General features: G+C 42.0%; 2 protein-coding genes across 2 annotated transcripts in view; one reads left to right on the plus strand and one right to left on the minus strand.

Moving 5' to 3' along the window:
- Nucleotides 1-2,375: 2,375 nt before the first annotated feature.
- The window catches only part of LOC147583701 (uncharacterized), a 41,377-nt gene continuing 28,518 nt past the window's right edge, over nucleotides 2,376-15,234 (plus strand). The window contains exon 1 of the mRNA XM_086698826.1: nucleotides 2,376-3,105. Coding sequence (XP_086554952.1) covers nucleotides 2,508-3,105 — 598 coding nt within the window. The 5' untranslated portion in view covers nucleotides 2,376-2,507. The remainder of the gene's footprint in view (nucleotides 3,106-15,234) is intronic.
- LOC112852343 (olfactory receptor 7A17-like) lies at nucleotides 4,033-8,332 on the minus strand. Its single transcript, XM_025915830.2, has 2 exons — nucleotides 7,394-8,332; nucleotides 4,033-4,251 (listed from the first exon to the last, which is right to left on the minus strand). The coding sequence occupies exons 1-2, from the start codon at nucleotides 8,327-8,329 to the stop codon at nucleotides 4,033-4,035; spliced, it is 1,155 nt and encodes a 384-aa protein (XP_025771615.2). The 5' UTR covers nucleotides 8,330-8,332.

Raw genomic sequence — 15,234 nt, forward strand, 5'->3', positions numbered from 1 at the left:
GTTTGTGATTAACTGATTTATATATTTGGGTGCTGCCACATTTGGCGCATAAATGTTTACAATTGTTAGGTCTTCTTGGTGGGTAGACCCCTTGATTATGATATAATGCCCTTCTGTCATCTCTTGATACAATCTTTATTTTAAAGTTTAAATTGTCTGATATAAGTATGGCTATTCCAGCTTTCTTTTGGCAACCATTAGCATGATAGATGGCTCCATCCCCTTATTTTCAATCTGAATGAAGGTGTCTTTAGGTTTAAAATGGGTCTCTTGTAAACAGCATATAGATGGGTCTTATTTTCTTATCCATTCTGTTACACTATGTCTTTTGATTGGAGCATTGAGTCCATTGACGTTTAGAGTGAGTACTGAAAGATATGAATTTATTGCCATTTTGATGCTTGTAGAGTTGGAGTTTCTGGTGGTGTTCTCTTGTCCTTTCTAATCTTTTGTTGGTTTTGGTATTTATTTATTTATATATATATTCATCTTTTCTCTCCTCAGAAGTCCTCCTTAAAATTTCTTGCAGGGCTGGTTTAGTGGTCACAAACTCCCTTAATTTTTGTTTGTCTGGGATACTTTTTATCTCTCCTTCTATTTTGAATGACAGCCTTGCTGGATAAAGAGTTCTTGGCTGCATATTTTCCTGACTCAGCACACTGAATATATCCTGCCACTCCTTTCTGGCCTGCCAAGTTTCTGTGGATAGGTCTGCTGCAAACCTGATCTGTCTTCCCTTGTAGGTTAAGGATTTTTTTTCCTTGCTGCTTCTATGATTCTCTCCTTGCCTGAGTATTTTGTGAATTTGACTATGATATGCCTTGTTGATGGCCGGTTTTTGTTGAATCTAATGGGAGTCCTCTGTGCTTCCTGGATTTTGATGTCTGTGTCTTTCCTCAGGTTAGGAAAGTTTTCCACTATGATTTGCTCACATAACCCTTCTACCCCTATTTCTCTCTTCCTCCTCTGGAACCCCTATGATTCTGATGTTGTTCCTTTTTAATGAGTCACTGATTTCTCTAATTCTTAAATCGTGCTCTTTTGCCTTAATCCCCCTCTTTTTTTCTGCTTCCTTATTCTCTATAAGTTTGTCCTGTATATCTCTGATTCTCTGTTCTGCCTCGTCCATCCTTGCCGCCGCTGCATCCATCCATGATTGCAGCTCAGTTATAGCATTTTTAATTTCATTCTAGCTATTTTTTACTTCTTTTGTCTCTGCAGAAAGGGTTCTAATCTATTTTTGACTCCAGCTAGTATTCTTATTATCATGATTCTAAATTCTGGTTCAGACATTTTGCTTGTATCTGTGTTGGTTAAATCACCTGGCTGTCATTTGTTTGTGCTCTTTCTTTTGGGGTGAATTCCTTCATTTCGTCATTTTGAAGGGAGAAAAGGAATTAATGATGTCGAAAAATTGAAATTAAAAAAATTAAAATTAAAAAAATATTAAAATTAAAAATAAACACACACACACACACACACAAATAGATGATGCTAGATCCTAGGTTTGTTTTGGCCTGGGTGTTGGAAGGGTTTGACGGATTAGAGAAAAAAAAAGGAAATCGTTTGAGAATTTGAAAACATGAATACACTAAAGTAGATTAAAATGAGATGATGTGAGTAAAATAGAATTTGAAAAAATATACACAGAAGTAGAGAATATAGTAGAAAAAATTAAAGAAAACTATTTTTAATAAAAATTAAAAAGAAATATGAATTTTTTCATTTTCTGTATTTAAGAAAAAAGAAAAGAAATGAAAAAGAAAAAAAGATAAAAAAGAAAAGAAAAAAAGAAATCGTTTGAAAATTTGAAAAAGTGAATACACTGTATAAACTAAAATAAAATGATGGGAGTGAGATAGAATTGGAAAAAATTTACGTAAAACCAAAAAATATAGTAATAAAAATTAAATAAAAATATTTTTAGAAGAAATTGAAAGTAAAACTGAAGTTTTTCTCTTTCTGCATTCAAGAAAAAGAAAAAGGAAAAAGAAAAAAGAAAAAGAAAAAAAAGAAATTGTTTGAACATTTGAAAAGGTGGGTATACTGAAGTAGACTAAAATAAAAAGATGGAAGTAAAGTAGAAGTTGAAAAAATTTACACCAAAGTAAAAAATATAGTAATAAAAATTAAAGACAGATATTTTTAAGAAAAATTGAAAATAAAAATGAGTTGTTTCTCTTTCTGTATTCAAGAAAAAGAAAAGAATTGTAAAAGAGAAAAAGGAAAAAAAAGAGAGAGAGAAAAAATTGGATAGATGAACCTGCTAACAGATTGAAGTAGGACTGAAATTGCTTCGTTTTCCCCTAGAATCAGTCCATGTAGCTCTTTATAGTACAGAAATGAAGCCGGCGGTGAGGTTTGTGCTCTTGAAGAGTGAAGTTGGCCCAGTCGGGCAGGGCTCGGTGTAAAAACTCCGCTCTCCACTAGATGGCGCTGCTAGCCTACTGGGGTGGATTGTTGCAGGGCTTGTTGGTGCGCAGGCGCATGCGTGGGAGCGGTGAAAAATGGCGCCACCCAGCCACCCAGTCTGTTCTCCCGGATCGGCAATTGCGCACCGCTCCTCCGTTTTCAGCTCTCATCCACTCCCTGCTTTTCCATTCTCCGTGACCAGGCCCCAGGCAGTACCTCTCTCCCAAGTTTTGTCTCAGATGCGCCTGTTTTCCCCGGCCCCTTACTTCCGAAGGACTGTGGCTTTGACCCGCTCCGCCCCTCTGGGGGAGGGTCTCACCGAGCAGTGGCCGAATGAGCAATGGCCGAATGTCGGCTGCACCCAGGAACGCTTGCCTGCTGGTGCCGGTGCCCTGAGACTGTGGCCAGGTGTCAGCCCGCCCCCCAAAAAGATCGCGAGACGGTGTAGCCTCAGCGTATCAGGGACCGTGAAAAATCACAACACACATCTGGCACCAGGCTTCACCCTCAACGACCTCGTCCCAGCACCAGCGAGTGTGGCCGCCTTCCGGGGTCTGCTGGGACCAGGTGGCCTCAACAGTCTCTACCGAATGTCCTTCCGGCAGTGGAACCGCTTTTCCCCGTGTGGCCCGAGAACCTCCCGGACCCCACTCTGTTCCTGGGGATTCACCTTTCCCACCAGAGCACCGCCAGGTAGGGAGCTGCGGAGTTGCAGCCTTTGCGCTCCCCTTGTTTACAGTCTGAATGGAATTTAAACCCTCTCCTTTCTCCTTTCTCCCTTTGTCCCTTTGTCCCTTCGTCCCTGCGGCTGTTTCCAATTTTCCACTTTCTCTCCAGCTGCTTTTGGGGAGGAGTGTTTTCCTGTATGCTCCCCCCCCCCCAGTCTCTGTCCTCTCTCTGCCTGCAAAAGGGGTTCCCTACCTTTAGGGCTTCTTGCTCCCCAAGTTCAGCTCTCCGTGCCGCGTACCTGCTGAACTCTGTGGTTCAGGTTGTGCAGACTGTTGTGTTAATCTTCCAATCAGTTTTCTAGGTGTGTAGGATGGTTTAGTGTTGGTCTGGCTGTACTTCATGGACGCGAGACACACAAAAAGCTTCCAGGCTGTTCTGCCAAAATGGCTCCTCCCTATTTGGTATTTCTGAAAATAAACCATCTCCCACACGTCTCACATTCACCAACCTGAAAGCTCTCTGAACCATCCTTTTGGGTTTTATGGAAGATTCACTATGTAGACACAGTTGATTAAATCATTGGCCATTGGTGATTAGACTCAATCTTCAGACCCTCCTTCTTCCCAGGAGGTCAGGGGCTGGGATGTGAAGCTTCAGTCTTCTAATAACACGGTTGGTCCTCCTGGCCAGTAGCCCCTCTCAACGTCACTTCATTAACCTGACAGAAGACATCTTTTCCCCCTTAACTACATTGATTTATTTTGAGGGGGGTGGAGAGAGAGAGAGAAAGAGAGAGAGAATCCCAAGCAGCCTCTGTGCTAACAGTGAAGATCTCACAAATCGTGAGATGATATCAAGAGTTGGACCCTTTCCTGACTGCCACCCAGGTGCCCCTCCCCCGCAACACAAGACGTCTTTATGACTCCCATCACTTAGGAAATTGGAAGAGTTTTAGGAGCTCTGTACCAGAAATGGGGATGCAGACCAAATGATTTTTTTTTTATTACAGATCATAATATCACAGTTATAAATTGTCGTGCTGGATGAAGCCTTGACTGGAATTCGGTCACAATGCTTCCAGTTCTCAAACCCTGGCACAGCGGTTCTCAACCAGGCAGGAGTTTGCCCGTGGGGATACTTGGCCATGTGTAAGAGGATGTTGCCAAACACCTATAACCCATAGGACAGCACCCAATACAAATATTCACCCAGCCCCAAATGTCAACGGTGAGAAGGTGAGAAATATTACTCGAGACCAGCACCGCTCTACCTGCATTGTGTGTACAAATCGCCAGAGTTTGTAGTTAAAATGCCAGTTATGATGCATTAGGTCTCCAGGTCTCCAGGGACTCTGTGTTTCTAATAAACTCCCCGGTGGTGTTGATGCTGTGGGTCCTGGTCTGTGGAGCACAGCTTGAGAGCAAGGCTGTGCTCGTGTGTTAGAGACACGTGTAGGCAGTTTTAGGTCTTCTCCACCAGGAATCTTCTGTATATGTGATTTTGAAGGAAAAGTTTTTCACATAACTCTATAGGTGTTGATAAATTCTGTGTTCAATTCTTTTACCTAAGGGCTCTTGAGTGACAGCACATAATTTATATTTGAGCAAAAACTGTGGAGTAGGCAGAATAAGGGCTTCCAAAAGATGTCCACATCCTAATCCAAAGAACTTTTGAAAACATTTGTTTACAGACTAAGAGGAATGTAGCCAGGAGGTGGAATAAGTCTGCTGATCACTGAATTTGATAAAAAAAAAAAAGATTAGCCTAGATTATCGGGATGGGATTAGAGCAATCACAGCGGTCCTTTAAATGTGAAAGAGGAAGGGGGTGCCTGGGTGGCTCACTAGGTTAATAGTGCAGCTCTTGATTTTGGTTCAGGTCATGATCTCACAGTTTGTGGGACTGAGCCCCATTTCTGGCTTTGTGCTGATAGAGCAGAGCATGCGTGGGATTCTCTCTCTCCCTCTCTCTCTCTGGCCCTCCCCTGCTCATGCTTGGTCTCTTTCTCCCTGTCTCTCTCTCTCAAAACAAACAAATAAACAAACATTTTAAATGCAGAAAATGGAAGAAAAGAATTGGAATCAGAGAGACATTTTCAGACACAATGCTGCGGGCTAGAGGAAGGGCCACTAGACAAAAAATGCAGGTTGCCACTAAAAAATAGGAAAGCCACTAAAAATTAGAAATGGGAAACGGAATGAATTCTCTTCTGGAGTGTCCAGAAGGATCACAGCTTTGACGATCTCTAAATTTTAGCCCAGCGAGACCCATTTCAGGCTTCTGACCTAGAAACTTTGGATAAATCTTTGTTTTAAGCCACAAGTGTAGTCATTTATTGTAGCAGCATCAGGAATCGAATGCAGAAGTTTGTTCAGAAATATATTGTTTATAGGAGCAGGATTTGAGCCTTTCAATTCATTCAGTGAACTTTCCCTTGGGTAAAGGCATTTGGTATTGAAATCCCACCTTAAATGGAAAGAATTTAGTTTCAGTTTGGAGATACTCTGCCCTACTTGCTGGACAGTGATTTCTCACTACATACATGTAAATGTGGTTTTGACTCTGAGGCCTTTGAAGATTTGAGATAAAAGATAATTCCTTTTTATTATTTATTTATTCTTAATATGAAATTTATTGTCAAATTGGTTTCCATACCAACAGGTGCCCTCCTCAATACCCAATTACCCACCCCCCCTCCCTCCCACCCCCCATCAACCCTCAGATTGTTCTCAGTTTTTAAGAGTCTCTTATGGTTTGCCTCCCTCCCTCTCTAACCTTTTTTTTTCCCTTCCCCTCCCCCATGGTCTTCTGTTAAGTTTCTCAGGATCCACATAAGAGTGAAAACATAAGGTATCTGTCTTTCTCTGTATGACTTATTTCACTTAGCATAACACTCTCCAGTTCCATCCATGTTGCTACAAATGGCCATATTTCATTCTTTCTCATTGCCAAGTAGTATTCCATTGTATATATAAAAGACAATTCCTTTTTAAAATTGAGGTCACCTGTTCCATTTTAAGTCTTTGTGTCAAAATTCTATTCTTTCTAGTTCACGTTGACTTGAATGTTTATTCTTTTCATTACGATCCTCCCCACCCCCCTCTGCCATATTTAACATTTTCTTTCAACATAATAGATGGGATTTTAGTAAGTCCTCTGTGCATCTACATGTATGCATATTAATGTGTTTATTTGAGAGAAAAATGGACATAAACGAACACACACATACACATATCACACCCTTAACCTTGAATATTTTCTTCAGATCCAACAAAGTGCTCTACGCCTTTCATTTATTCCTCATACCATCTGTCTGGAGTTAGGGCTCATTACCCCACATTACCTTCAGAAATAAGGATATGGAGGCTCAGTTGGATTACATCTTCACAATAATATAACAGAGAAATTAAAGCTTAGTGTGCATCTTCTTGAATTATACACAAATGGAGCCACATAGTCTACAATCTTTTTTTTTTAACATTTCACCTTTTATTAAGGCAGGTGTGTGATAAATAATTTAATACAACCAGATCTCTCATGAACTTGCAACTTACGGTTCTTATTCCAGAAAATTCTGTTCTTATAAAAAGTCACCTCAGTATCTGAAAAGAGTAATAAGGGATTTTGAACCCAGTTTGCTTTTTGTTTTCTTATTGAAATCCATGTTAGTTAACGTTTGGTGTAGTATTGGTTCAGGAGTAGAACCCAATGATTCACCACTTACATGTAATACCCAGTGCTCATCACAGCAGGGCACAGCAGGTGCCCTGCTTAATGCCCACCACCCATTTAAGCCATCTCCCCTCCACCCCCAGCAACCCTCTGTTTGTTCTCTGTATTTAAGAGTCTCTTTTGGTTTGCCTCCCTCTCTGTTTTTATCTTGTTTTATTTTTCTATCTCTTGACCTATGTGCATCTGTTGTGTTTCTTAAATTCCACATGAGCAAAATCATATACTTGTCTTTCTCTGGCTGACTTATTTAGTGTAATACACTCTACTTCCATCCACAAATGGCAAATGGCAAGATTTCATTTATTTGATCACCGAGAAATATTCCATTATATATATACACCACATCTTCTTTATCCATTCATCAGTCAAGGGAAATTTAGTCTCCTTTCCTAATTTGGCTATTTTTGATAGTGTTGCTAAAAACATGGAGGTGTGTGTGCCCCCTCGAGTCAGCATTTTTGTGTCCTTTGGATAAATACCTAGTAGTGCAATTGCTGGATCGTTGGGTAGTTCTGTTTTTAATTTCTTGAGGAACCTCCATCCTGTTTTCCAGAGTGGCTGCACCAGTTTGCATTCCCACCAACACTGCAAAAGTGTTCCCCTTTCTCCGCATCAGAGCCCCCTTCATGTCTTTGTTCCTCAGGCTGTAGATGAAGGGGTTCAGCATGGGTGTGACCACTGTATACACCACTGAGGCTGTGGCACTTGAGTGGGAGCTCTGGGTAGCAGCCGAGCTAAGGTACACTCCCAGGCCAGTACAATAAAATAGAGAGACAACCGAGAGGTGAGACACACAGGTGGAAAATGCTTTATACTTGCCCTGAGCTGATGAGATCCCACGTATGGAGGAAACTATCTTAGAGTAAGAGTAAAGGATCCCAACAAAGGGACCACCAGCCAGCAGCATAATTCCAGAATACATCACCATGTTATTGAGAAAAGTGTCAGAACAGGCAAGTTGGATCATCTGATTGAGTTCACAGAAAAAGTGGGGGATTTCCAAGACTGTACAGAAGGACAGCCGCAATACCATTAAGCTTTCTAACAAGGAATTCAGGGCACACATGATCCAGGACACCAGAACCAGCAGTCCACAGAGCCGGGGGTTCATGATGACCATGTAGTTCAGGGGGTTACAGATGGCCACAAAGCAGTCATAAGCCATCACAGTCAGGAGAAAGATGTCTAATTCTACAAAGAGTAAGAAAAAGTACATCTGTGTGATGCAGCCTGCATAGGTTATGACTTTGCTCTGAGTCTGGATGTTCCAGAGCATCTTTGGGATGACAGTAGAGGTGAAGCAGATGTCCACAAAGGACAGGTTGGCCAGGAAGAAGTACATGGGTGTGTGGAGGTGGGAGTCAGAGCTGACAGCTAGGACGATGAGCAGGTTTCCAAACACAATGATCAGGTACATGGAGAGGAAAAGCCCAAATATGAGGGGCTGTAATTCTGGTTCATCTGATAATCCCAGAAGAAGAAATTCTGAAATTTGGGTATCATTGCCTGGTGCCATGTGGTGGTGGTGGTGACTAAAAATTAGAAAAAAAAAGATTAATATTAGCACAGATGGGCACTAGTAACATGGCAGAAATGCTATAATTACAATGATGTGTGTGGGGGGGGGCGAGAAAAGCAGGCATAAAAGAAAATGGTTGGGTTATTATCTTTACGGGGAGTTCAGGAAGACCTAAAAGCAAGGTGACATTTGAAGAGAGACTTCTGGGATATGTGCACGGAAGACATGAGGTTATCTGGGGAAGTGTGGGCTCTGCAGGAAGAAAAGCCAGTTCAAAGGCCCTGAGGAAGGCATTTGTTTCGGGTACCCAGGTATAAAAATGGAGGCAGTGTGGTCAGGACACGAGTAAGAGAGAGGTGATGGCAGGGACTGTTGAGGAACGAGGTGGCCTCCTGCTACAGCTGAAACTTCACGACACAGGGAGCCCTTCCTTTGCCTAGTGTTCCTTGCACTTCATTAATTTTGTCCCTAAGGAATCCTGCAAATAAAAATAGATCTCCTTCTTATTTCCAATGATGGTTAACATTCTGGCATCTGTATTTTGAGGGTCCACACTGGCCCACCACAGCCTTCTGGGGCCAGGTGACTACGGGTTCTTCTCACCCCTAGTTACAGTATTTAGGAAAGAAATGATACAGGTGAAGTTCTCAATATCAAATTGTCATTACCCTAAAGAATATAGAAAAGTACCCAATTTCCAGTTGGTAAGATTCCCATGAACATGAAAACACGGTGCTCCATTTTAATATGACCATTCTTCTCTTCTGCATTTAGAGAAGTATAAAAAACTCAGAAGGAGACAGAGCAAAGGAAGAGCAGGGAGAAAGATCTCATAAGCCCAGGTGGTCCCTGAGAGATCGTGATGATAAGAAAGCTTCCCTGGTTCTGGTTGCATTCCAATCCTAGGTTTACCCCCATATGCCCAGTATGACTAATAAAGCAACAAAATGCAATTTCTCCAAGAGAAAAGAGTGCTGTATTTATCATGTCAAGACACATAAAGTATAAACATCCACTGGAAATATGAGTAAAAGGAATAAATCCCCAACTGACAAAAGCAAATATACAGCATACAAAAATAGCGGGGATTTATCAAGATCAAATGGTAACAGGTTTTTCTGTATGATAAACACACACAACTTTGGACAACTTTGGGATCAGTTAAGGAGCTTTGAATTTTAGATCCACCAAAAAATGTTAACTGTTTGAATTTGGGAAGACAAGCAAATCGTTCTAAAATGTTAATATTCTCACTAGTATAGTGGGGGCAGTGGTATCCACCCTCCAAGGTGGTCGACAGATTGGGTGAATATATATAAAAAGTTCAGCATAGATCCTTCCTGTTAGTTTATGAGTGGTCATTCTGTTTGTTCAGCCGTGTGTGTGTGTGTGTGTGTGTGTGTGTGTGTGTGTGTGTGCACACATGTGGAGCATCCATGTGGATTTGTGTATTTGCATGTGCACACATTCTGGATCATAATGTCAAAGGCATGTTTCCTGTGGACAGTACAAAAAATGGAATCCACTGGTATAATGGGAAAAATAGTTTTAACAGAAGACCGTTGCCTGCTCATGTGGGAAAAAAGCAGTGTGAATGGCGAGTCCGTTATAGGAGCCTGGTTGCCGAGAGAAAATGTACTGAGTGTGGGTGCTGATGTTAAGTCAGATTCCAGGGAGCCCGGGCTGATGACTCCACTTGCCTAGTCATGGTATCCACCTCAGGCCCCTGACCTGATTGTTATTAATGTACCTATTCCCTGTCTACTTGACCACGCCTGTTTTTATGTGGCCCAACAGTGGATGTGGCTGACCCTTTCCTCACTTTCCTTGGTGGTATTCTTTCCTTTGTCATCTCGGGCTCTGGGGTTTGATCTTTGTTTTGCCACATCCAGTGGGAACACTCCAGTCCTGTTACTCTGTTCCTTGTCTGACATGCAGAAACCCTACTCCCAGACTGTACTGTGCAAAATAATTCACGTTCCGTGACCATCTACCCCCTTTCTTTCTACGAGTTATCCTTGAAGACCCTATGTCATATAAGCACTTATTTCTTTGCTCTCTTCTCCAGTATAATTTAGGACCCAAAGGAGCAGGGGCCTCACCTGCTTTGTTTGCATTTTTTGGTCACAAAGGTGTGCATTCATACAGAAACAAGTTCTAAGAACATGAGAATGTATTAAAAAAGTACAGTAGGGAAACGAAAATTGTGTTAAACATGATGGATTCTAGTAACTGTATTAAACAAAATTGAACAATGATCCAACACTAATGTCTTACAGAAAAGATGTAAAAGAGCAATAATCATATCCACATGGGTCTCTGATTCAGGACGAAATGGGTAAAAGCTTGGAAATAAATGATGGGAAAATATAGTTTTTAACATACAGTGGAGGAAGCAGTAGCTAAAGCTATAATTTTATTTTTGTAACCATAAATGGACTCAATCATGCTGATGGAAAAGATGTAGGGAATCTTTAGTTAAATACAAAAGAACATGTTGCACATAAGGACAGGAGGTGATTCCTATTTTAAAAAACAGATCTAGGGGCGCCTGGGTGGCGCAGTCGGTTAAGCGTCCGACTTCAACCAGGTCACGATCTCGCGGTCCGTGAGTTCGAGCCCCGCGTCAGGCTCTGGGCTGATGGCTCAGAGCCTGGAGCCTGTTTCCGATTCTGTGTCTCCCTCTCTCTCTGCCCCTCCCCCGTTCATGCTCTGTCTCTCTCTGTCCCAAAAATAAATAAACTTTAAAAAACAAAAAACAAAAAACAAAAAACAGATCTAACTTCAAAATATAAAATGGCAGAAATAAGGAAAGTCAGATGTGACATAACACAGCAATATATGGAAAAGCACTTCTTACTAGTAAGGATGTGGAAGAATTTCGATGTTTAAAAGCAATGAGGGGAACACGATATGACCAACTGAGAGATTTGAGCACACACTATATCTAGACTCTCTCTCAATCCCATAAACACATCTACACACAACAGAAATATTAAGTGGCAAACAGCAAACTTGGTGAAAGATTGCAATTGTTTTTTGAAAGAATGCAATAAAACAACAATAAAAACACTCAGTTCCCAGTACAGAAAAGCAACATACTTACCAAAAAAATTGCATATAGGAAGTAAGTGGCTAACAAAGTCTAAAACCTATTCAGCCTCCTTGGTAATAAAATTGTGGCCAAAATGCTCCTTGGCATATCCCTTCAGTCATACTAAGTCTATTATTTCTTTCTGGTAAATACCAAAGAGAGAGACGATACTTGAAATGTGTGTCTCAAAAACCACTGTCGCAAGGGAGTATTTACCTTCAGGAGGCTGGATCCTTCTAAGAGATAAAGAACAAGTTAAATGTACCCCAAATGAAAAAAAGTGTAAAATGCTCCTATCCCGCTGCTCATATCTCCAAGCCTCCTACTCTGTTTCCCTACTCCCGTTAGCTGCAAAACTCCGTGGATACGTGCTAATTCCACTGGAACCTCTTTACGCACCTGCCCCCTTTTCCTTCTTCAGTCTCATCCAATTGGACTTCCATTCCCACCGCTCAGCATCACCAGTGATCCTTGTATTGCTGAGTCCAACAAACACTTCTTTTAAAAAATGTGTTAAGGGGCGCCTGGGTGGCGCAGTCGGTTAAGCGTCCGACTTCAGCCAGGTCACGATCTCGCGGTCCGTGAGTTCGAGCCCCGCGTCAGGCTCTGGGCTGATGGCTCAGAGCCTGGAGCCTGTTTCTGATTCTGTGTCTCCCTCTCTCTCTGCCCCTCCCCCGTTCATGCTCTGTCTCTCTCTGTCCCAAAAATAAATAAACGTTGAAAAAAAAAAATTAAAAAAAAAAAAAATAAAAAATGTGTTAAGTAAATTGTGTTCAAATTTTTAAAAGTCAACCTAACAAACAAACATGGTATCTCTTGACTCTGGGCCAGGCTGCTTAGGCTCTAAGGTGACCTCAAGAAAAGGTTCTCAAGTTCCATTCTTTCTGATCCTTTCCTGAAATACCTGCTGAGCTCTCAGACTCACCTGGATGGGGTCTACAAGAGGAGTGTCTCTGTGTGGAGGACTGAAATTCCCCCTTGATGGTTGATGATGGAAACCAAGGCTCTGTTCCCAGACAGGACAGCAGGAAGGAGTGAAGCATGGGTCCCCCAGCCAGACTTAGGAATCCGAGAGCAACAACCATGTCCTGTCCTGCACAAGGAGCACCATGGTTAGGATGGCAGAGGAGATATTTATAGCTCCCTGTGTCTGCTCATTAGGCGCTGTTTCCCTTGTTAGTCCCACGCTGGAGCACCTTGTTTCCCTCTGGGCCACTGGTCTGGACAGAAAAGAATTTTTTTTCCTGCTAATTCTCTGTTCCCAGGAGACCAGATTAGAAGTCAGGTGAATCTGACTTTTGTTATTTCTTCTCCATGCTCTTGCTGGCCTTCCAGAGGTCTAACCTCCTTACATCTTACCCCAATTTTGAGTTAACGTTTTCTCCAAATCTAAGACCGAGGGACCTGCCTAACCAGGTCTCATGGACCTCCAAAGTATTGTCTTAATGGCAGAAAAGACTTCCCGGTTTCTCTAGAAAATTGCTATTCTCCTCTCAACAAGAGAGAGAGGTATGTTAATTTGCTATAAGCCTATGGGTACCGTGCTCTTGTGTTCATGATGTTTTTGACTAATCAGTAAGGTGAGTCATGCTGGTAACACAAATTGAGAACTTCCATTTAGTGTCCCAGATGAAAAAGCTCGTTACTTATAAGATATATTTAGATCATGTTATGTACCATACACTGATCTTAGACTTCTGTGTGGATTGCCTTATTTCATTTTTACAAAAGCCCACTCTTTTTTTTTTAATCTAAATTTTTGTTAGTTCACATACAGTGTAATATTGGTTTCAGGAGTAGAATTCGGTGATTCATCACTTACATACAACACCCAGTGCTCATCCTAAAGTGTTCTCCTTCATCCTCATCACCCTCTAGCCCATCCCCACCCACCTGCCTCAATCAATCCTCATTTGTTCTTTATAGTTAAGATTTTCTTGTGGTTTGTTTCCCTCTCTTCTCTCCCCACCCATGTGGGTTGAGCTAGACTGTAATATGTTGAGAAAAATAAGTCAGGCAGAGAAAGACAAATATCATATCATTTCATTCATATGTAGAATTAAAGAAAAGTTCACACTTATTTTTTAAAAATTTTTAATGTTTTTATTCATTTTTGAGAGACAAAGAGATACAGAGCACTAATGGGGGAAGGGCAGAGAGAGAGGGAGACACAGAATCCGAAGCAGACTCCAGGCTCTGAGCTGTCAGTACAGAGCCAGATGTGAGGCTGGAAACCATGAACCGTGAGATCATGACCTGAGCCAAAGTTGGACACTTAACTGACTGAGCCAGACAGGCACCCTGAAAAGTCCACACTTATTAAAGTACAGTTGTAACAGTGGGGCTCAGAAGTGTGGCATGAACTACTCAGAGTTGTGAACTGAGGGAGGAAGGATCTTTGACTGGAAATCCACCAAGATATTTCCAGTTCTCATGTGCTAGGTCAGTGGCTCTCAACCAAGGGTGATTTTGCCTTCAGAGAACACTTGACAAGATAAGGGAGAAAGTTTTGGTTGTCGTAACTAGGGAGGTGCCACTGGCACCTAGTGGGTTGAGGACAGGGATGGTGCCCCATATCATATAATGCACAGGACGGCCCCCACCACAGAGAATTATCTAGCACAGTGTCAACTGTGGAGAAGTTGAGAAACACCACTCTATACCAGAACTTCTCCAACATTAATGTATTTATGAATCACTTGGGGATCCTGTTGAAATTCGGACTCTGATTTGGCAGGACATGGGTGGGGCTCAGAGATCCTGTAATTGTAACCATTTCTCAGTAGGTACTGATGCCACCCATCTGGTCTGTGGACCCATCTTTGAGTAGTAAGGCTGTGGTTCAGTGTTTGAGTCAGGGGTAGGTATTTTTAGAACTTTTCTACCAAGAACTGGAGCTCTACCTCCAGGTCTGAGGTTAGGTGGTCCAATGATGGACTCAGTAGGCGAGCTTGTGCATGCTCAAGTTTATACGTGTCTCTTGAGTATTTCCCTCATGAGCTGTGCTGCCTTTGGGGAGAGATGATGCCAGATAGACGAGATGCACAGGGCAAGGTATGGGGAGAGGGTGTAGAGCTCCCATTCCTTCTCCAGGCATGCCACTCTACCTGTCTCCATGTGTTCACCAACCTGAAAGCTCTCTGAATCATCCTTTTGGGTTTTATGGAAGCTTCATGATGTAGACGCAACTGATTGTATCATTGGCTATTGGTGATTAGACTCAGTCTCCAGAGCCTCCTCCACCCCTGGAAGTCAGGGTTTGGGATGTAAAGTTTCAGTCTTCTAATCACATGCTGAGTCCTCCACAGCAGCCCCTCTCCTTAGATGCTTTGCCAAAGTCACTCCACTAACCTAATAGAAGATATATATATTTTTGAGTTTATTTATTTATTTTGAGAGAGAGAGAGAGAGAGAGAGAGAGAGAGCTCACATGCACATATGAGAAGGAGAGGGGCAGACAGAGAGAGAGAGCAACAGAAACCCAACTGTCAGTGCAGAGCCCAACGCGAAGCTCAAACTCATAAACTGTGAGATCATGACCTGAGCTGAGATCAAGAGTCGGATGCTTAACCAACTTAGCCACCCAGGTGCCCACCTGACAGAAGACATCTTTATGACTCTCATCACTTAGGAAGTTGGAAGAATTTTATTATTTCTGTGTCAAAATGGGGATGATGGCCACATAGATATATTTTTATTACATATCATGTCACACTTATAAATGTAGTCCTGGATGAAGCCTTGATGGGAGTTCTGTCACGATGCTTCCAGTTGTCAAGTCTTGGCACAGTGGTTCTCAACCAGGCAT

The sequence above is a fragment of the Puma concolor genome, chromosome A2 (genome assembly GCF_028749965.1).
Source record: "Puma concolor isolate L17-30 chromosome A2, mPumCon1.1.hap2, whole genome shotgun sequence".
Lineage (NCBI taxonomy): Eukaryota > Metazoa > Chordata > Mammalia > Carnivora > Felidae > Puma > Puma concolor.

Excerpts from the sequence above, each read along its gene's own strand:
- LOC112852343 (XM_025915830.2), bottom strand. The coding sequence starts at position 8,329 with ATGGCACCAGGCAATGATACCCAAATTTCAGAATTTCTTCTTCTGGGA. Across the intron at positions 4,252-7,393 it reads GGAACACTTTTGCAGTGTTG|GTGTTTGGCAACATCCTCTT; the intron begins GTGGGAATGCAA and ends TATGGGTTATAG.